We start from the raw sequence: 20669 nt of genomic DNA, 5'->3' as shown, positions 1-20669 counted from the left end.
CATCACATCGGGCGAGCGCCCGGCCCAGCCGAGAGGACGTGGACCACGAGGGGCCGGCCGGTACTGGGCCATCCCTGGGGGTCTCGCGGGGCGCCGGCGAGGAGGCGAAGAAGCGGCTGGAGTGAAGCTTTCGCGCCTTGGGCAAGGCTTGTGATGAGGCTTCCTGAGAAACCGTGTCGCCGTGCTGGAGACCGACCTCGGGCACAGCACCAGCGTGTGCCGGTCGTCTCTTCGTTATGTTACTGGAAAGACAAGGAAGGGGCGATGCTGGCAGACAATAAAACCATGAGCCAGGGAGATGTGCAATAGAGCTGAGCTTCCCCATAGTCATCGTCGTCATCATCATCATCATCATCATCATCCTTCAGCAGCCAAATGGGTTGAAGGGGATCCTGCCCACTCCCGGCTGCTCGTCCCGCTGCTCAGGGCGCCGCCCTCCAAACCAGAACGGGAGAACAGCCGGTTTCAAACCGCTCTCCGGAAGGTTCCGCGTTGTTTCCCGGTGCGGTTTGAGTGCGGCCCCCTCAGCGGCTGAGCCGGGCGGAGCGGGGATGGGGATGGAGCCGGGCTCAGGGGCGACCGCGGTGCCCCTTCGGGAACGGGGAGGCTGTGCCGCGGGCGGCGCGGAGACGGCCTCGGAGGCAGGAAGGGCGCTCGCCTGTTCCGGTTTGGTCACTCTCACGCCTTCGGGCGTACTGGTCAGCGCACGCACTCCAGCACTGAAAACCAGTGGGAGCCGGTCCCCCCGGGCTATGGCAGCAGGGAAAGCTCTCCCCGCTGCCGGGTACGCCAAAACACCCGCCGTGTGGGGACACCACGGCGCTGAGCCGTGACACTGATGGCCACCTCGCACCTCCCGCAGACCTGCTGGGCTCTGGGTGGGCAAAGCCCCCACCGAGCAGCTTTCCCCGAGCTCCTCGATCACCCCCGCGGGTCATGCACCCAAGGAGTGGGGCAATACCGGGATACTGGATTTTCCGGCCCTCCTCCCATTCCAGGCAGCCTGTAATTAAGCTGGGCACGTAATGAGTTTTGGCAAAGTTTGGATGCAGCCTGCCCGGGAAGTCCGCCCCGGCATCGCGCTCCTCCCTCCGCTCCGCGTTCCCAGGGGACCCACATATAGCAGGGAGCAGCGGGGAGCGCCGCCATTCCCAACCCGCTCTCCGGGACGCTCCGAAACGCCTGGCCTACCGTCTACGGGACGATGAAGACCTGGATCCTCCTCGTCTGGGCAGGAATAGCCGTGGGCTGCGTGTCTGGCAGTGAGTAATGGAGCCTTGCTTCGGCAGAGGGGCTCCGCCGGCCGCTGCGTCCCGTGGGAAGGGGTCAGTGACGGGATGAAAGCAGGCAGTGCTGAGGGTGCTGCTGCAAACGGGGAGCGTGGCTGCGCTGGGGCGGCCGGTGCCTTGTGAGGCTGGACCCAGCAGAGCCTCGCGGAGGAAAGGGCGAGGGGTGTGTTCGCGCCGGAGGGCTTCCTCCAGCTCCGAGTGGCGACGAGCGTGGTTTGTCCTTCTCCTCGATGAGCTGAGACCTCCCCCAGTCCTTAGCTTTGCCCACCAGTTGCTCCTTGCTGTGCTTCCATCACACAAGCCTGCCTTCCTCCCGCTCCCCCATCCTCCCATGCCGGGGGAGGACGAAGGGAAATATTTTTCCAACACCTTCTCCACAATCGCCCCGTGGCCGCCGGAGGTGAGCGGAGGAGCCGCTCAGACGCGATGGGAAACGCAGCGTGAACCCCGGCGGTGTCGCCCTTCGCGGCTGCGGTTGTCGCGGGCGGGGACGGGCTTGGCGAGACGATAACGACCGGTCCCTACGGCAGATGCTGCACCAAGGGGTGGCTCGTGGGGGTCAGGTTTTGGCTGCGGGTTGACCAGGGCCCTGCGCGGGACTCGGCGCCTTCCTTGCCGTGTTCTTGCACCAAGTGTGGGCTGTGTGAGTTGTAAGTGGGAGATTTTGCCTGATTGCCTCACAGACAGCTTGCACCCGGGGTTACCTGTGGTTTCAGGGGCCGGGAGCGTGTAACTAAATATTTGGGGAGCTCAGACCCCCAGTAGCGGAGTTAATTTGCCCGTCTCTTTTAGAGGCAGGGTTGATCTTCGGTCTGCATTTGCGCAGCACAGCGAGGTCTTGAGTCAGGCCAGGGGCTCTCGGACGCTGCTCTGACACGAGCCACGACTTATTTTCGTGTCCTAAACGGAGCCGAGGCCGCCGGGAGGGCTCCATCGTGTCTCAGGCGTTTTCCCTCACCTTGGTGAATGGAGCTGCTCAGGAACAGCCCATGCTTTCTCGGTCCAAACTTTTTTTGGCAGAAAAGAAAATGAGTTTGTTCTTGTCCAAAAAGCCGTGCTAGGGGACGGGTGGGTCTGGCTGAGGGGCTGAAAATGAGACAGAGATATTCCTCTGGCCTCGCGCAGCTCGAAAATATCCGCTGGCTGGACCAGCCAAATACCGACGGAGCAGCCGAGCACCGATGCGCCGTGCCGAGCGCTGCTGGTCGCGTCCTTCTGCTCCGGCCGCCGCCCCTCGGCTGCGGCGCTGCCGGCTCTCCCAGCAGCCCTCCTGTCCTCCAAAGCTCCAGCAGCCCCTCTGGACTCCACCGCCACGACTGGCCGACCGCTCCGCAGCTCCTTAGGTTCGTGAGGAGCAGTGAACGCCCTCCGGCCGCCGTCCCGCTGCCCCATGCGGGGGAGACGCCTCGGCACCCCGCAGCTGAGCCCCGCGGGAAACGGGGCGACGCCGAGCTCGCTCCTCCGAGGACCCTGCAAGGCTCCCGGCCTCGGCTGAGTCACTGCAGCCGCGGTACCGGTGCGTGGCTGTAACACGTTCTGCCAGCGCGTGCCCCAGCACCAGGAATGTCTCAGCGGTGACTGACGTGTGGGCAGTTCCCACCTTGCACAATCCTTCTGGGACTGCTGCTGGAGAACGAGCCTGGATGGATGATTCAGGCTGACTTATCCCGACTGCTGCTTCAGGAGCAAGAGGGATGCTGTCATCGCAACAAGGACCTCGGCTGCCAGACCCCTCAGAGCTCCAGACCTGGTGTGAATCGGTGAGACACGGGTGTCTGGACATCACGAGCATCGCTCGTCATCCAAAACCATGGGACGCCCCTTCCTTCTCCAGCACCAAGGGCAGGTGGCCTCCAGGAGCATCTCAGGCAACCCGTTCCTACCACCGGCCCTCTTGCTGTGAAGCGGATTTGCAGAGAAAGGCCTGGTGGTGAGAAGCCGAACGGGAGCCAGCAGCGTGGTCAACCAGCCCGGGCCAGGTTGGATGGTAGGGCGAAGAGATTCTTCTGTCAGGACATGTGGGACCTTGGCGGTGTGATTCTACAAAGCACCAATAATTTGGGTGAAATGCCAGAAAATAAAGCAAGCAATGTGGGTGCGGAGAGAAGGCAGCAAGGGTGACATGTGGAGGTCCCTCTCGTCGCTGCTGTACCAGGGTTTTCCCTGAGGGCAGGTTTCACCCGCTGGGGTTCAAGGCAGGCGGGTTGCCTTGGTGGCTAAGGTGTTTAAGACGTTGCGTGATTGCAGGTTTGGAAAGGAGAGCGACACCCTTTCCTCCAGGGATCTCTTTGCGGGCTGGCAGCCTGGTTGGGACGTGGCTCCTCAGCACATCCTTGGGGACAATCAACCTCCGGGCTGGGGCAAAGGGATGCCGGGAAAGCCGTGCCCGGGCTGCGTGCGGTCCCGTTCCTCCCCTCGGGAGCTGATGGGCAGCAGAGAGGACAAGGCACCTTCTCTAAGCACGCACCCTCTGCGCGGTCTCTTGGTACAAACCCAACGTCTCGGTCCCCATCAGCCCCTCTGTGCTTGGTGGCAATTGTCCATCGTCCTTCTGAGACACGGCCCTTGCGCTGTTCGAAGCCCAGCTTGAGCTGCTGCGTCATTTTTAGCTTTGCCACCACGTGTAGTAAAGCAGGTGCTCAACGACACATCATACAAATAACTCAGGGAGGAGTTCCCAGTTTGCCCAGCATTGCAGAAAGAGTGACGGTGGGGTTGCAAGTAAGGGTGTCTGGAATGTGGCACTCCTCCTCCTCCGGCCCGGAGGTGGTGGGGACCCGGGGCACTGCTGCCAATCCTGGCATTAGAAGGGTGAATCAGAAGGAGCCGTGGATGGTGGGAAGCCAAGAACGTGTTTCCTGGTGTGAAGTGGCCCTGACGTGGTGGGCGTCCACAGCCACAGAGGAGTCACCCGTGGAGATGTCCCTGCTCCTCGCAGGGGGGTTGGACTGGATGGCCTCGAAAGGTCCCTTCCCACCCCAACCACTCCGTGACTCCATGTGCATCCCAGGATTCAGCAGGTCAAGATGCCACCTCCAAACACTGACAAAGGCTCCCAAATAGCTCCAGGGTGGGAGCTTGGTCCTTCAGGCTCTCCAGGGCGGGGAAAGCGGGCAGAAGTGGGGACACTCCTGGGCGGCGGGCTGGCTGGGGCCGGGTGGTCGGTCCCTCCTGGGGCCCACGCTCTCGATTCTCTCTCCCGCAGACCTGTACACGGCCCCCGACTCCTGCAAGGGACGCTGCGAGGAGCCCTACAGCGAGGAGGACGAGTGCCACTGCGACGCCGAGTGCGAGAGGCACCGCAACTGCTGCGAGGATTACCACAGGCACTGCCGAAACGGTGAGCATCCCCGGGTGACGGGGGGGGACTTGGGGGGCCGCTCTGCCCCCTGAGGCTGCCAGAGCCCAGCTGCGGGGTCCGAAGGGGTTGGTTGCAAACGCGTGTCCGCCTGTGTGGGTGCGCGTTTGTGTGTGTTGTGGTTCAGCCCCGATCGGACCAGACTACGCAGTCGCTCGCTCACTCCCCTCACCCTCCAAGAGAACAGGGAGAGATAATGTGAGAAAAAAAAGGGTCGAGGTTTGAGATAAGGACAGGGAGAAATTCTTAAAATTACCGTTACGGGCAAAACAGACTCAACTGGGGGAAAACTATTTGATTACTAATAACACCAAAGCAGGATAATGAAAGAGAACAAAACCAACTTCCTCCCACCCCTCCGTCTTCCCGGGCTTCACTTCATTTCAGTTATCTCCACAGGGGGAAGAGGGAATGGGGGTCGTGGTCAGTCCATCACATGTTGTTTTACGCCGCTGCTTCGTCACTGGGGGAAGAACTCCTCGCGTTCCTTCCCTGCTCCATCGTGGGGTCCTCCCTGGGCTGCAGGGGGATCCCTGCTCCTCCATCGCCCTGAGCTCCTTTGTTTCCCTTTTGGCTCCGCGCAGGTGGAGAATGGGCCGAGGAGGCAGCTCGCACGGGCGGTGAGTAGCAAGGGCAACATTTGCACCTCCCGGTCACCGCGCACCTAAAACGTGGGAGGTGCAGAGGGGGCTGATGGCAGCAGACGTGCCTGGAAGACAGGGACTGGTGCTTCCCAGCTCACCCAGTGCTTAATGGAAGGCTCCCAGTGGCCGGCTCTTGTCCCCAGGGTGTGGGGTTGGTGCGGGTCGGGACCCCCTCGCCACTGCTGCACCCCTCCACGCCGAGCGCCCGGCTCTCCGGGCGTCCCAGGACGGTGACGCCCGTGCGTGGACGGACCATCGGGTGCTGCCCCACCCTCGCTTCTCCGTGAGCGGCGGATCCGCAGCGCCGGGAGCTGCCGCCCGCCCGCGCCAGCCTCCTGCCTCTCCTTGCAGAGGGTTTCTCCAGCAGCCGGGACGCCATCACGGACGAGGACCTCCTGCGCGTCTCGGAGCGGCTTTACCGGGCGGATCACAACAAAGCCCGGCCGAGCGACATCGCCATCAACCCCCAGTACCAGGCCTCCCCGGACGAGACGGGTGACCAGGAGGACCGCTCCCCGCAGCCGTGAGTGTGCGCCGGCACCCTCGGGGGGCAGCCAGCAGCCCGGAGCCACCGCGGCAAAGACCGTCCGGCCAGGCAGGGCACAGGGCTGGTTTTGGAGGGGACCTCTGCCTCCCCGCTGAGTGCGGGATCCGCTCTCTCCCAGGCTCTACAAATACGTCAACGAGGGGCTCTTCTCCAAGCCCACCTACGCGAGCTTCGTTAAACTGCTGGACAATTACCAGAGGGTGACTGGCAGGGAGGAGGAGGTGACGGCGGAGGAGCTGAGGGAGCAGGACAACTTCCTCAAGGAGGTGATGAAAACCGAGCTCATGAAGGAACTCTTCGCCTTCCTCCACGAAAAAAGTGAGTGTGGAGCAGCGCAGGGCTTGCCGAGGGGACGTCACGCATCCAAAAGGAAAGGCCTGGGAGGATGCACGGGAGCGGGTTCTCCAAAGCTGCCAGGGCATGGGAAAATTGAGTTGGGCAAAGCTGAACCCAAGGGAGAGGATTGGGGAGCCCTGACTCTGCCCTTCCTTGTGCTCCCATCCTGGGACCTTGTCCCCGTCCGCGTGCCTCGCCTGCAGACCGCTACAGCTCCGAGCAGGAGTTCGTCGCCGATCTGAAGGAGATGTGGTTTGGCCTCTACTCCCGAGGCGACGGCGAGCAGGACTCCAGCGGCTTCGAGCATGTCTTCTCAGGTAGAGCCCGCCCCGGTGGGACGGGGGGTGCCGGGCAGCGCCGGGCTGGGGGGCTCACCCCAGGGTCTCGCTTCTGTTTAGGGGAGGTGAAAAGGGGGAAGGTGTCTGGATTTCACAACTGGATTCGCTTCTACCTTCTTGAGAAGCAGGGCATGGTCAACTACTTCAGCCACAACTTCAACGGGCCGGTAAGTGACCCCGCGGGGTCCGCAGCCGGCGGCGCTGCGCCAGCCGGCAGCGTCTCGAACCGACCGCACCCCAGATGGGGCGAACCGGAGACGCTCACCCCGCCACGTCCCCTGGGATGGGCCCTGGGATGGAGGCAGGGCGGGAAGGTCCGGAAAAGACAACGCAGTGGGCAAAAGGGGCTCCCAAACCGTAAGCGAGAGATTTGGGGTTGGGGCCCCCGTCCAAGCGGAGCCGGGGGCCTGATCCTGGACCCCCTTTCCCTAGTGGGACACCTACCCCGCCGTGCTGGGGCTGCAGTTCAGCTGGGACGGCTTCTACAAGGAGGTGGGCTCTGCCTTCATCGGCTGCAGCCCCGAGTTCGAGTTCGGCCTCTACACCCTGTGCTTCGTCGCGCGTCCTGGGAGGGCGTGAGTACCGTACCCTCTGCGTCCCGGAGACGCCGCCGCGGGGCTGAGGGACGGAGCAGGGCTGTGACGGGGGCTGTGTCCCCACAGGTGTCACGTGAGCCTGGGCGGCTACAGCCTCAGCATCCAGACCTACGCCTGGACCAAGTCCACCTACGGTAACGGCAAGAGCTACATCGCCACCGCCTACGTGATCTCGCCCTGAGGCTGGGAGGACGGCGGGGCGGCCGCAGCCCCGCTCTGGGGCCATGGGCTGCCCCGTGCCACGGGCCCAGGGCACTGGGCGGGACTGGTCCTGCTCTGGGAGGCGGACGGCCACGCTGCAGGACAGGTGCCGGGTACCGGAGGGAGCTGGGCAGGGCGGCAGTGGCCCTGTCCTGCGTGGAGGCAGCGAGGGGATGGAGGTGGCAGCTTGGGCACCCCCCAGTCCCATCGAGCGTCGTTCCCCCGGCCGCAGCGGGGGACGGAGGGGACGTGCAGTGGAAAGCAGCACCCGCGAGCGAAATAAATACTGAGCCTGGTCGGAGAAGGATTTAACCCCTCGGTGCTGGAGCTGCTGGTCGCCACACAGCCTGCGCTCTGCCCCAACGGCAGCTCCCCCTCCCCATCCCCAATTCCGTGCCAGGAGCAGCCCAGGGTGGGTGTGGGACCCCTGGGTGCTGCCAGGGCCCCATCCAGCCCATGGGGTGTAGGACGGGCCACACGCCCTTCCCCTCTTGCCGCAGCCCTCATCCTAATTTATCTCCCCTGCTTCCGAGGAGCTGCCCCCTCGCCGCGCTGGGTGTGCTGGTGTGGGACAGCAGAGGGATGTGGACACTGGAAAAAGCACGCTCCCGCCAGCCGGGGCCGGCGCCACCACCTGTGCCGCTCACCCCTCCAGTCTGGCACCCAAAACTTGTCCCCTGCCTTTTGTTCATCCACCCTTGCGCCCCGCTTCCCCGACGCAGCGGGCCCGGCCTGGCTCCCTGCCCCCTCCCAGCCCCAGGAGCTCTCGGGGGTCCCCCCCCAGGAATTGCCCCGCGCGGGGGCCGAGGAGCCGGCTGAGCTGCGGGCCCCCCGGGTCTCTGTCCCAGAGGCCGCCTCTCCCTGGGGACCGTCACGACGAAATCGGGGGCTGCGGTAGCTGCATCCCCCAGCCTTGCCCAGCTGAGCTCTCTCTGGGGGTGCGGGTCCCCAGAGACCCCCCCGCCCCCACCCCGTACCCAGAACTGGGGCTGCTCAGAGCTCCAGGTGCTTTTCTCAGCACCGCGCTCCGGGGGGCAAACCCAGAGCCCCCTTGGGCGGCGGGACGGACAGTTTGGCCGTGGGACCCTCGGCGTGGCGCCCCCCATGACTCCGTTCACGGCCCCCCCCCAGGGAAACGATGCCCCAGGGTGGGGAGAAGACCCCCGCCAGCCCCACCGCTGCTGACAGCTCCCCGGAGGCACTGGGGTCCCATCACCCGTGCTCAGCCCCTTCTTCTGCTTATCCCCCACCCCAGATTTGGGTGGGCAGCAGGCAGGACACCCACCAGCTCCGCTCACACCGTCCCCCCCGACCCCACCCCTCCTGCCTGCACCCCCTCCTCGGGCGGCGCAGGCAGCAGCCGGGGTCCCAGGGCGGAGACGCTGCGCGCAGCTCGCGGGCGGGAGCGGGGAGATTTGAGATGCGCGACAGATGGCGGGCCGCAACAGTTCCTGGGGAAGGGCTGGGAGTCCCCGCACCATCTGCCAGGGGTCACAGGTGACCCCCCAAACCCCGCCGCAGGGGAGGGGGGCATGCCAGAGCTTGATTTATAGAAATGCACTGGGAAAATGGGGGAAGAGACGGTTTGGAGGGACCCGGGATGGGCGCGGGTGGGCTGCCCGCCGTCGCTTCCCGGCAGCGTGGGCATCGCTCTGCTCCGTGCCGCAGAGCCGGGGTGCAGCGGGGGCTGACTGGGGGAGCCGCGGGGGGCTGAGCTGTGGGTTCAAGCGCAGTGGGGCGGCCCAGAGCCCTGGCCAAGGCGCCTTGTGCCGTGCACCGAGGATGCTCCAGGCACCTTCATCCCGTACGGCCCATCCCGGCGCTGCGGAGAGGTGGCGGGTGGTGGCTGCTGGCTGCGCTGGCACAGGACCCAGTTCCTCCTCCTGGTTCCCCATCCCTCAGCCCGCTCCCGCTCCTCCCCACCGGCCTCCTCCGTGCCAAACCTTCTCCGTGCGGAAGGACCCGGTGCCCGCAGGCATCACGGACGCTGCGGGTCCCCTGCGCCCCGCCGTCACTGCCGGCCCCGCACCCAGGACTGGGAAGCTGCTTTTCCAGCACCGGTTTCTGGGGTAAACGGAGAGAAAACCCTCGCAGGGAAAGGTCGCCCACCCCGGCCCAGGGCGCTGCCGTGGTGGTGGGTGTCGCGCTGGGGACCGACCGGTGCTTGGAGATGCTCAGGTCTTTTCCAACCTTAAAGATTCCATGATTCCATGATCCCCCAGCATCACCCTCCACCCAAGGACCCCCCGGGGCACAGCGCATCCCTCCGCACCTTTCTGCCCCCGGGTCCGGCTCCCCGGACAGGCTCCCATCAAACAAGGGGAGCAGCACGGCGGGACCCAAAGGGTGGGGAAACGGAACAAAACGAGCGGAGAAGAAAGGGAAGGGCAGGAGAGGGGTGGAGAGGAGGGGCAGGTGTCAGCAAGCTGCCTCCAGCCATCTGTTGCCAGCTCGGGGACTCCGCGCCCGATGGGGACAACGCTCGCTCTCGGGGGGGGGGGACACACGCCACAGGGTTGCATCCCCCACCCGAGCGCAGACGCGTCGGGGAGTTTCGGAGCGGGAGGTGCTGGCCCTCCCTCTGTGGGGCTCATGAGCTGCCCTGGTGCCTTCGCCGCAGCTGAGCTCACAGGGGCGACCGTTGGCCCCCACGGGGAGGGAATATTGGGGTACCCTCTGCGCTCCCCCCAAAACTGCCCGGCCAGACGTGCCCCTTCCTTGCACACGGGAGGGGTGGGTGCAGCTAAGCCAGGGCCGGGGCTTGGGCTCCTGTGCCCGATCCGAGGGGCCGGGACGGAGCACATCCCGGCAGCGGCGCTGGGGGATGCTCCGGAGTTCACCGGCACTGGGACAGCCGGACTGGGCACAGCTCTGGAGATGGGATTTTGAGCCGCTAGCTCAAGCAGGGTGCTTTTCCCACGTTTTTCCTGTTTTTCCCACATTTTCCCTGGTTTTCCCATGTTCTCCTGATTTTTCCCACATTTTCCCTGGTTTTCCCACATTTTCCCTGGTTTTCCCATGTTCTCCTGATTTTTCCCACGTTCTCCTTGGTTTTCCCATGGCTGGAAGGATCAGCTGGGTCTCTCCTTGCTCTCACCCTTGGAACAGCAGATCGTTCGGAAGAGATCCCTCCGGGATTTACCCCGGCACAGACCACGGCAGCCCGAGGGCTCTGGACCACCACAGCCCCGGGTACCCCCACCAGCTCCCGGCCATCGGAGCTTCCGCAAAGTGAGGATGAGGAGGGTTCCGGCTCCATCCGAGCCACGTAAGGCGGGGGCTGCGTTGTACCCTAATCCGCCAGGCCCCGGGGACGGAGGCCGGAGCGGAGGCTCTCTAATCCCTCCCGTAAGCGATCCGCCGCTAACTGCCCCGATGGGACTCCGGCCGCAGCTGGCGGCAGCGCCCGCGGGGGCGCCCGCCTGTACCTTGCTGTAAGAGGATGAGGACGCAGAGGGGAATACGCTAAACCATTTATGCCGCGGGCATTTTTTCGTCCGCCGCCATCGGATGGCTGGGCTGGAGGGACGGGGTCTCCGTCTGGACGTACGGCCCCCGCCCTCGGCTCGCTCCCGCGCCCCGGGCAGCATTCCTCCTCGCTGGGCCGCTCCCGCCAAAAAAACCTGCTCAGGATGCAGCCACCTCCCTTTTCCAGGGCTTTAAGGGGGGCAGAAATGTCCCCTCACCGCCGAGCCCCCCGCTTCGCCCCGTCCCTGGCCGCGACACTCAGCTGTGCGGAGAGGGAGACGCCGTCCCACGAACGGGAAACTCCGAGGTGGCTCGGAAACCGCTCTGTCCCAGCCCCGAGCACAATCAACTAAGAAAACGGCCCGGAACAACCCAGCCCTCACACGCACGGGGGGCTCCGCGAGCTGGAAGGGACCCCAGGGCGGCGTCCCCCCCGGCCCCAAGCCCCCCGGGGATGCAGAGGGGCCGAGTCCTGCCACGGCCGGGGCGGGAGGCCAGCCAGGACTTGGCTACGGCAAATCCTCCTTCTCCAGGGATTCATCCCGAGGATGAAAGGGGTTGGGGAGATCAGAGCCCCCACGGAGCCCGCCGAGCAGCCGGGGAGGGGGCGCGGAGCATCGCTGGCAGCTGGGCGGGGGGTCCCACCATGGAGCAGAGGTTAACGAGCCGCCGCGGCCGTTAGCCCATATGGACACGCGTGCGGCGGCGGGGGGGATCGGCACGTGCCGGCGCCCTGGCAGAGCCCCCTCACCCACAGCCCGCCCCAGGCGCAGGGTTGGGTCGTCGATGCCCAAATCCGGTCCCCTCATCGCTCCCGCATCCCTCCCATCCCAGGGATGCTCTTCCCGTCCTCAAACGAATACCAACGGGGAAAAACAGGACCCCAGCGCGTCACTGGGGGGGTCCCACACCCCACGGCGCGCAGGGCGGGAGCGCGGCCGGGACCACGCGCCCGCGGCGGGCGCTGCCTCCGCCCCGCAGGGACGCTCGCCGCCGGCCCGCAGCTGGGCCCGGCCGTTGGAGAGGCAAGCAGAGGTCGCGTCCGTTGGCCCCAAGCTTGGGCTAACGGCCGGGAGCTCGCCGGGCCCCCTCCGCACCTTTCTCCCGCTCCCCGCGGGGACGCCGAGCGGCCAACTGTTCCCCGCAGAGGCCGGCGGGCCGCGGGCCGGGCTAATCCAATCCATCAGAGGGGTAATGAGCTATGAAAGCGCGGATTCAATTAAGGGGGATCGCGACGGAAGGCAGAGCCCGGCGGCAGACGGAGAAAGGAGCCCGCTCCCCTCTGAAAGGCTCCATCTGTGCCGCCGCCGCCCGGCTTTGTGCTCCCTGAAAGAGCCGGCGCCGCACAAAAGCGGCCGGGCGCTGGCGACGCAGAAGGGTCCGGCGATGCCGGCAGCCCCAGGGGGGGAAACTGAGGCACGGCACGGTTAAGGGAGCCGTGGCGGGGTTTGGGGGGGGGGAAAGCACGCACCCAGCTCTCTCGCTGCTGGGCACAACCCCGTTTGGAGGAGATTTGGGTTTTCAGTTGCGGGTTTCGTGCAGGGCTGTTCGCACGGGAGGCCTCCTTTGAACATCCCAGGCCCCATCCGGAGCGCGGGAGGGGGGCGGGTGGAGGCTGGCTGAGCCCCCCGCTCTGGGTCAGTCCTCAGGGCTGGGCTGGTGCTGGTGCCCATCCCATCGCCTGGTGACGTCTCGGCGTCTTCCTCAGCCTCCCGGGCCAGCGCTGGCTCGGGCATCTCGCGGGCACGCGGCCGAGTCCGGCCAGCTTCATCCTTTGCTGAAACCGGTATCGCGTCGAGAACGGGAACCTGGGGGCTCGCTGGGCTCCGTGCCTCAGTTTCCCCTTCCAGGACCATGTGGCAGCACCGTGGGTGGGTGCGGGGGCTTTGGCCCCCGCCTGCCCTTGGCTCCCGTCCCGGGGACCCCTCCCACATCCCCTGGGCTGGAAACACCCCCGAGGCCCCTTCATCCGAGAGGCTCCGGCCTGATTACAACTTGGGAGGGATTGGGCCGAGGGCGAGTTTAAAGACGGGATTATTCCTGTACAAATTCTGATTAAACCATCCCCAAACCCTCCTGCTACAAGATTAAGCCGAGCTCTAATCTCGCCCGAGCAGCAAGACTCCGTCAATAACTCCCAATCTCTGCGCTGTTAGTTTATCTGGCGGGGATTAAGCCGGGAGGGCCCGGAACTTGTATTATAATATTAAAAAATAAATAAATAAAATACACAAAAAACCCAACCCCGCGTGCTGGCCGGTGCGTGGCAGCTGCCATCTCCCGCGTCTCAGCCAGGGATGGAGCCGAGCGAAGCGCCCGGGGCCAGGGCGGGCTGCGGGTTCCCGCAGGATGATTTGGGGACATTTCGGGCTGCCGGGCGCTGCCGGGTGCTGGGTCCCTGCGTGCTGAGCGGGGATGGGCTCTGCTTTCGCAGAACACCATTCACCTCCCCAAAAGCAGCCCAGCGGCGACCGCAGCCCGCAGCGGAGTGGGACAGGTGAGGGCTGGCAGAGCGCCGGGACCAGCAGTCGCGTCCCCACAAGTTTTTCTGGTGGCCCAAGTGTTTTGCATCCACTCCGCGGGAGCATCCGGGCTCGGGTCTAAGTGACATCCCAGGAACGTCCCTCAAACACGATCCCTGGGGCTTCCAGGTCCCAGGAACGTCCCTCAAACACGATCCCTGGGGCTTCCAGATCCCAGGAACGTCCCTCAAACACGATCCCTGGGGCTTCCAGATCCCAGGAACATCCCTCAAACACGATCTCCAGGGCTTCCAGGTCCCAGGAACGTCCCTCAAACACGATCCCTGGGGCTTCCAGATCCCAGGAACGTCCCTCAAACACGATCCCTGGGGTTTCCAGGTCCCAGGAACGTCCCTCAAACACGATCTCCAGGGCTTCCAGGTCCCAGGAACGTCCCTCAAACACGATCTCCAGGGCTTCCAGGTCCCAGGAACATCCCTCAAACACGATCTCCAGGGCTTCCAGGTCCCAGGAACATCCCTCAAACACGATCTCCAGGGCTTCCAGGTCCCAGGAACATCCCTCAAACACGATCCCTGAGGCTTCCAGACCAGAGCAGGCGGTGGGAGAGGGGGGAGAAGGTTGAAGTGCTGCGCGTGCCATCTTCCGAACGGAGCTCGTGGTCCTCCCTCACCTCGTCACCGCTCACTGCGAGCCCGGCTGGGCTCATGGTGGCACCTGCAACCCCTCCGCTCCGCAGGGTCACCACGCTCCGGCTCCGGACACCGAAGAGGGGCTCGGGAAGGGGGGGACCCAGCGAGAGGGGCCCTTCTGCTGCTGGAAGCTGGCAGGGGGTTGGTATGGCGTGGGTACCAACGGGTTCATCGGTCAGGGTGTCCCGAGCCTGAGACCCCCGGGGACGGGGGGTGACACCTCTCCTGGCCGCGTGCCAGTCCCCCTTGGTCACCCCGAGCTCCCCTCGGGGTCAGCCCAGCCCTCCAGGACCCTCACCACACTGGTTCCCACGGCGAGGTGGGGACTGGGAAGACTGGGAGAGCTGGGACGGCCGCCGAGGCCGGGGGTGCCGCGGCGCCGGCCCGAGCAGATGCGGGGGGAAGGTCTCCCCTAATCCCCCGGCGCGGGCCCCGCTGCGCAAACACTCCGTGCGGCTTTGCAAACAGATTGAACCGCGGCTGAGCCGGAGCCGCAAAGAGCTTAGGGGCTCCGGCGCCGGGATTTGGGCGAATTACGGGTGGGAAGCTCCGGAGCGATGGGGAGCCCGGTCCCATCTCCGTCAGACTGGGAGGGATGTGGGGAGGGGGTCCCCTGGGTGGGGTGCAGGGGGTGCAGCAGGGCGGTGGGGCAGCCGCGGACCCCAGTTAGATGAGGGAATCCCAGTCCGGGACGTGCTGGGCTCTTCTCCATGGGGATCCATCTCCTGCCGGTCCCCGAGGATCCGGGCGGCCAGGGGCTGATCCGCGCTCTGGGGCTTGGTGGGGTGCTGGGCGCTGGACCGGGGGATGCTGGAGGCGGCCGGGATGGGGACACCCCACGTGTTACCCACCCGCACGGCCACGGCCGGCTTGGACGCGTGGGAAGAAGAAACGGATCCCGAAGTCCGGAAAGGTGCAAATTGCGGCGTGAGCCCGGGGGTCGCGCAAGCCCAGTTTAACCCCCAGTGCCTGGCGGGTGCAGACAACCTGCTCCCAGTTTCCCCAGGACCCAGCGTGGCTCCTCTGCTGCCGGCCCGCGCCGAGCGGCGAGAAAGTTCCTTGCCAAAAATCTGATGTCCCCGCGGGGGACAAGGCGATTAACTCGAGAATCGAGAGTCCGATATTCCGGCTTAGCGGGAAAATCCTCGCGGCTTCCCGAGCCGGGCACATTAGGGGCTCAGTGGCTCGCGGCGTTACCGGATTACACACAATATCGGAATTACGGCTTTTAAATCTGGGTTTTAACGAGGCTTAGCAATTATCCAGCTCCGGGCGCTCCAGGCCCGCTGCGGAAACCGGGGCGACTCGGAGCCGGGACCCCCGGAGCGCAGAGCGGCTCCCCGCCATGGATTTTCCGCGGCCGCCGAGGGACGCGTGCGGGGCGCTGGGCCGTGGGAACGCGCTGTACGGGATGGGGGCAGAGCGTCCCTGCCCGGGGGTCTTCGCCGGGGGAGAAGGGCGGAGGGGGATGTTCCCAGGGGGATTTTGGGCTCATCCTGCACCTCGTGTCTTCCCCGGGTGGCTTTTTCCTGCCGGTATCCTTAAGATAAATAAATAAATTTAAATTAAAATAAAAAATAAAAAATTACAAATAAAAAATAAATAAAAAATAAAAAAATTTAAAAAATAAAAAATAAAAAATAAAATAAAAAATAAAAAATAAAAATAAAAATAAAAAATAAAAAATAAAAAATAAATAAAAAATAAAAAATAAAAACGCCTGGGTTTCAGCCAGCTCCCCCAGGGACGGGGCTGGCTGCTGGGCGGGGGGAGAAGCGGCGCTGCCATCCCAGGTGCCCACCCCCGCACCCAGCCCCTGCCTGCCCCGGCCCCTCCCGGTGCGGGACCCCTCCCAGCCGCCCCCCACGCGGGGACGAGGTGCTGCGGGCTGCAGGGACCCTCCAAGGCGTGGGGGGTGGGGAGGGAGCCCACCCGGGCCACGCAGAGGGGAAGAGGAACCGCCGCCGTGGGCCGGGCCTGGGCGCGAGCGGCGCAGCGAGCGCGTCGGTTCTCAGCTCCTCGCCGTCCCGGCGTGCGAGGCGCGGCGGATTGAAACGAGCCCAGGCGCCAGCCCGCGGAGCCGCGACCCCGGAGCCCCCCGCGGAGCCCCTCGCCCCGCGCGTGTCCCCTCGCACGCGTGCCGCCGGCCAGCTGCGCTCTCACACGCTCACGCGCGCGCAGCCCCGCGTTGGCCCCGGCCTGGCGTGGCTCCCTGCGCCCTTGGCACGGGCTGGGGCTGCTGGAAGGGGCCATGTCCCCCGCTGCGGGCGCGCACGCGTGCCCCGGGGGACCCTGGCACCCAGCAGGGCCTGGCCACCGGCCAGCGAGCCGAGGGCCGGCGGGGAGCCGGGGTGGGGGAGGACGGGGGGCGCAGCTGGACCCCGAGCACCGGCCGGCCCTTGTCCTGACGCCGCGGCTCCCAGAGCGTCGCTGCGGGGTCACGCCGCCGAGGGGGCGCGTGTTTGCGGGGGTGCGCACACGCGTGGGAGCGCAGGGCGTGGGTTTGTGCGTGCACACGCGTGCTCGTGCACGGCCGTAGAGCTGCAGGGGAGGGGGGTGTGAGTCTGTGTGTGCACGCAGAGATGCTGTATCTCTGTGCACACGCGTGTAAGTGCTGGAGTGTTTTGAACACGCGTGTGCATGAACACACATGTGCGTGAACACGCGTGTGCATGAACACACTATGCGTTATATGCCCTGCACATCCACGCTGGCAGGGGTCTCCCCCCTTCCGCAGGCTGCAGTCACCCCCAGCCCGCGGCACAGACCCATCTCCAGGCGGGTGCCCCCCCAGCCCACTCCCCACCCATCTGGGGGGCACACGAGGTCCCCTCTCCTCGCTGCCCCCCCCCGCCTCACACCTCCCCGCCCCATCCCCGCTGCAGGCCGCGGCGTCCCCCCCCCAGCCCCTTCCGGCGCGGCTGCAGCTGCGGGGTCCCCCCAGAGAGCCCCCCGCCCCGCACGGGCGCAGCTTGCGGGGGGCCCAGGCGCTCGGGGGGGGTCCCACCGGGCTCCCGGCAGCAGCCGGCGCGCGAGGCCGGGGGGACGGGGAGGCACTGAGGTGTGCGAGGACACGTGGCGCGCGCGGTCTCGACGGCGCCCGGGAGCTGGGGGTTTGGTTTGGTTTGTTTTTTGGTTTTTTGGGGTTTTTTTTTTTAATTTTTAGCGCAGCTGGGGAAATGAGGACTCGTGGGTGCTGCGGGGGCCGCGTCGCGCGCAGCCCCGCTCTCGGAGGGGGCGACGGCGTAGAGGGGGTGAAGCGCGCGTGCAGCTCCCCACGCGCGTCGGTGCGCTGCTCGCGAGGGTGCGCGCGTGCCAAGGGCTGCCTGCGCGCGTCTGCGCACACGCCTGTGATAATCGCGTGTGCACGCCCGTACGGGCACATCTCTGTAGGTACACACGTGTGCGTGTCTGGGGAAGCACGTGTGTGTGTTTGCGGGCATGTCTACACGTGTGTGAGCGTGGGCTCGTGACACGCACCCTGCGAACGCCGGGACAGAGCCGGCGGTGGCTCCGTGATGAACCCCCCCCACCGCCCCCCACCCCTCTGCAGGTGACCGTCCCAGCGAGCCCGTGGCCGGTTCTGGGCCCGTGGCCACCAGCCCAGCCCCGAGGTCAGGGGTCCCAGCCGGACCCCAGCACGGGGTGGGGGGGAATTGGGATCCTCTGCCCCCCCTCGCCCCCAGCAGCCCCCCACCACCCCGCAGACCCAGGAACGGAGACGGCAGCCCTGGGGCCACGCTGCTTGAAACAAGACCACGACTTTATTTGAGCTAAAAACCCCAATTCCGCTTTTTTTTCCCCGAGGGAACGCTTGCTGTGGGGACAGAAGGGACCGGGGCCGGGCAGGGAGCTCCCGCCACCTCCCAGTTCCCAGCTCCCTACAGAACGCCTCTGCAAACTGGGAGGCCGGGCTCGCGAGGCCGGCGGGACATTAAAAATAGTCGCCTGGATTTTCTGGAAAACCAAAAAAAAAAAAAAAAAAAATAGTTGCATAGCCTTTCAAAATTATTGCTCACGCGGAAACCCGAGGGACGAGGCGGGGGCCGGCGGCGCGCCCAGCCTCCCAAATCGAGAGACGGCCGTGCTCAGGGTGCGGGGCAGCATCGAACCGGTCACCCCTCGGTAAATACTCGGCTGTGTCACCAGAAAACAGACCAGGGAGAAAATAAATTAAATAAATAGTGGCTAATAAATAATCCCGGAGCAGCAGCGGGGCAAAAACCAGAGGCGTCTGCAAAGGTGCCCCCGCCGAAGCGCCCGGAGGGCGGCGGGGAGAGGAGGAGGTGAGGCGGCGCGTTCCACATCGCGTGTAAAATGGAAGGAAATAAATCAGCCCCCCGCCCCCGCGCACGGTAAATAATAAATAAAACAGAAATTAAGACGCGCTTCTCCCGGCAGGGTGTCCGCGGGACGCGGGTCGCGGTAAACGAAGCGTCGCGCCGCACGGAGACGCGGCCCCGGGCGGGAGCGAGGGTTCAGCGCAGGGCTCCTCTTCCAGCCCTGGGACGTTTGGGCTCTCCCAGACCAACGGTCCCTCCGCGGGGTCCCGAGACCCCCGCGCAACCTCACCGCGGTCGTTGGTCAGCGGTGGGGTCTGAAGCTCGGGAGGGGAGCAGTGGGGACCGTCACGGAGAAGCTCCGAGCCCGGCCGGACCACGCCATCCCCGGACGACGCGGCGGCGGAAGAGAGAAGTTTCTTTTTCCGATGGGAAGCTTCAAGGAGGAGCAACCACGTTGGTCTTCTGCAAGTGGTCCAGACCACAGACCACGGCCAGACTGGGAAAACCACAACCCCGTGCCGTGCGGAAGGGGAACCGGTCACCCCGAGGGGCAGGAGGGGCTTACCTCCACCTGAGGTGGGACAGAGGTGTGCCCGCGCCCCGCCACGCTGGGGAGGGACCAAAAAAGAAAAAAAAAAAAAGAGCCGTAACGTCTTGGCGATGGACAACCCCAAGCGCTGGAGCGCGCTCAGGCAGAAGGTCCCGCAGGGTGAAGCTGCCTTCATGAGCATCTCTGGGGGCAACGGCTCAGCTTTCGGCGCCGGCCGCTCAGGGTTCGGCTGCCGGGAAGGGTTCACCTGGCTCCTGGGGACAGCTGGGAAATCAGCAAGGTGGCACCAGCGCAGACCAGTCGGGAGAGGACAGGAGGGCCGGCCGAACCTTCTGCGGCAGCGTCCTGCAGAGATGCTCAGAAGTCCCTCACCCCGCGGCGGCGAAATCCTCGCTCCCGTTGTGTCCGTTCCAGAAACGGCTCCGCGAGGCAGCCGAGCTCCTCTCTGCGCCAGGGCCGCGGGGCTCGCTCCGCTTCGCTATTCGTTGAAGATGGCGTTGAGCTGAGGCCCGGCCACGTGGTGCGGGTAGGGCTCGTAGCTCACGTCTACGGGGATCTCGTAGCGGGGCACCGTGTTTTGGAAGTGCGAGGCATGTCCATGCGCTCCAGCCAGGCTGACCGAGGGATAGTGGGCCATGAAGGTGTAGGATTTCTCCAGGTCTGGAGATCCGTCTTGCTTCAAGGAGAAGTTCCCGCTGATGCTCAGGGGGGGCGTCAGGGGACCCTCGTAGGGAGGAGTGGTGCAGTCGGAGGGATGGTTTCCGAAGGAAGCATCCACCAAGCTCTTGAAGGTCGGAGGCTTTAGGTGCAGCAGATGCGTTTCCATGGTCCCGTAGGGTGGGCTGGGCAGCCCCGGGGACTGGTAGCTGAAGGAGTGGCTGGATATGGCTGAGTCGCACACCGGGGACTTCTCTTCATGCTTCTCCAGGAACAAGGTCTGCGGTCCCAGCTGCAGGCAGCCGGCCACCAGATTGCTGGTGGGCTGGGACAAGCCCTTGCAGAGCATCTCCACGAAGCTCTTCCCCTCGGGGGTCTGCCCCGTCTCGAGCACCTCAGACAGGGCCCAGATGTAGTTCCTCGCGAGCCTCAGCGTCTCAATCTTGGACAATTTCTGAGTCTTGGAGTAGCAGGGCATCACCCGCCTCAGGTTGTCAAGAGCGTCGTTGAGACCGTGCATCCGCGTGCGCTCCCGGGCGTTGGCCTTCACCCGCCGGGCCCTGAACCGCTCCAGCCTCGCCTTGGTCATTTTCTTCTTCTTTGGTCCTCTTCTCTTGGGCTTTTCCCCATCATCCTCTTCCTCCTCTTCTTCCTCAATGCTGTCATGCTCTTCATTCAAGCCAGACATCAACCCAAAAGGACCTTGCCTGCCGTCCTCTTCCTTCAGCTCGTCTTTAGAGCTCAGCGTTTCGTCCATCCACGCTTGGGTGCTCACCAGCTCCGCCATCTCTTTGGGCTTGGCGTACGTCTTGGTCATCTCTGGTCTCTGCAATAAAGGGATCGGGAGATGTTAACGAGTTCCAGCGGAAGAGTTACTCAACGTGTTGAGGGCACGAGGAACCGAGCTCAAAACCATCTTCAGAGACACCAACTGCTCTCTGGCCGCTAACGGTACCCACAGAATCTATTTATCCATCTTCTATCTGTCTATCTATCTGCAATAATTTCTGGAGAATTTTTGGGGAGCCACTGAAGCCTCTCCCTGGGGCCCAGCAGCTCTTTTCCACGGCCCAAAGCTTCCAAGAATCCAATTTTGGGGTTATGCCCACTCATCAGTCCCTCCCCCCGCAGCTTCGACCCCGCTTGTCCCATTGCGGGTTGCGAAAGGGAGCTGGAAAGTGAAGGTCCTCTGCCTCTGGAGATTTTTCTGCCCGAGCTCTTCTAACC

General features: G+C 64.9%; 2 protein-coding genes across 2 annotated transcripts; one reads left to right on the top strand and one right to left on the bottom strand.

Annotated features, from left to right (window-relative positions):
• The first annotated feature begins 1204 nt into the window (after positions 1-1204).
• On the top strand, positions 1205-7301 carry ENDOU (endonuclease, poly(U) specific). The gene is made up of 9 exons (XM_086768835.1): positions 1205-1262; positions 4495-4629; positions 5232-5267; positions 5643-5814; positions 5957-6156; positions 6378-6491; positions 6573-6679; positions 6945-7087; positions 7175-7301. The coding sequence occupies exons 1-9, from the start codon at positions 1205-1207 to the stop codon at positions 7287-7289; spliced, it is 1080 nt and encodes a 359-aa protein (XP_086624961.1). The 3' UTR covers positions 7290-7301.
• Positions 7302-19263: 11962 nt separating this feature from the next.
• On the bottom strand, positions 19264-20259 carry NEUROD4 (neuronal differentiation 4). Its single transcript, XM_086768886.1, has one exon. The coding sequence runs from the start codon at positions 20257-20259 to the stop codon at positions 19264-19266; it is 996 nt and encodes a 331-aa protein (XP_086625012.1).
• Between the last annotated feature and the right edge of the window lie 410 nt (positions 20260-20669).

The sequence above is a fragment of the Chlamydotis macqueenii genome, chromosome 29, assembly GCF_036417535.1.
Source record: "Chlamydotis macqueenii isolate bChlMac1 chromosome 29, bChlMac1.mat, whole genome shotgun sequence".
Taxonomy (NCBI): domain Eukaryota; kingdom Metazoa; phylum Chordata; class Aves; order Otidiformes; family Otididae; genus Chlamydotis; species Chlamydotis macqueenii.
This window is presented reverse-complemented; position numbering and strand designations above follow the sequence as displayed.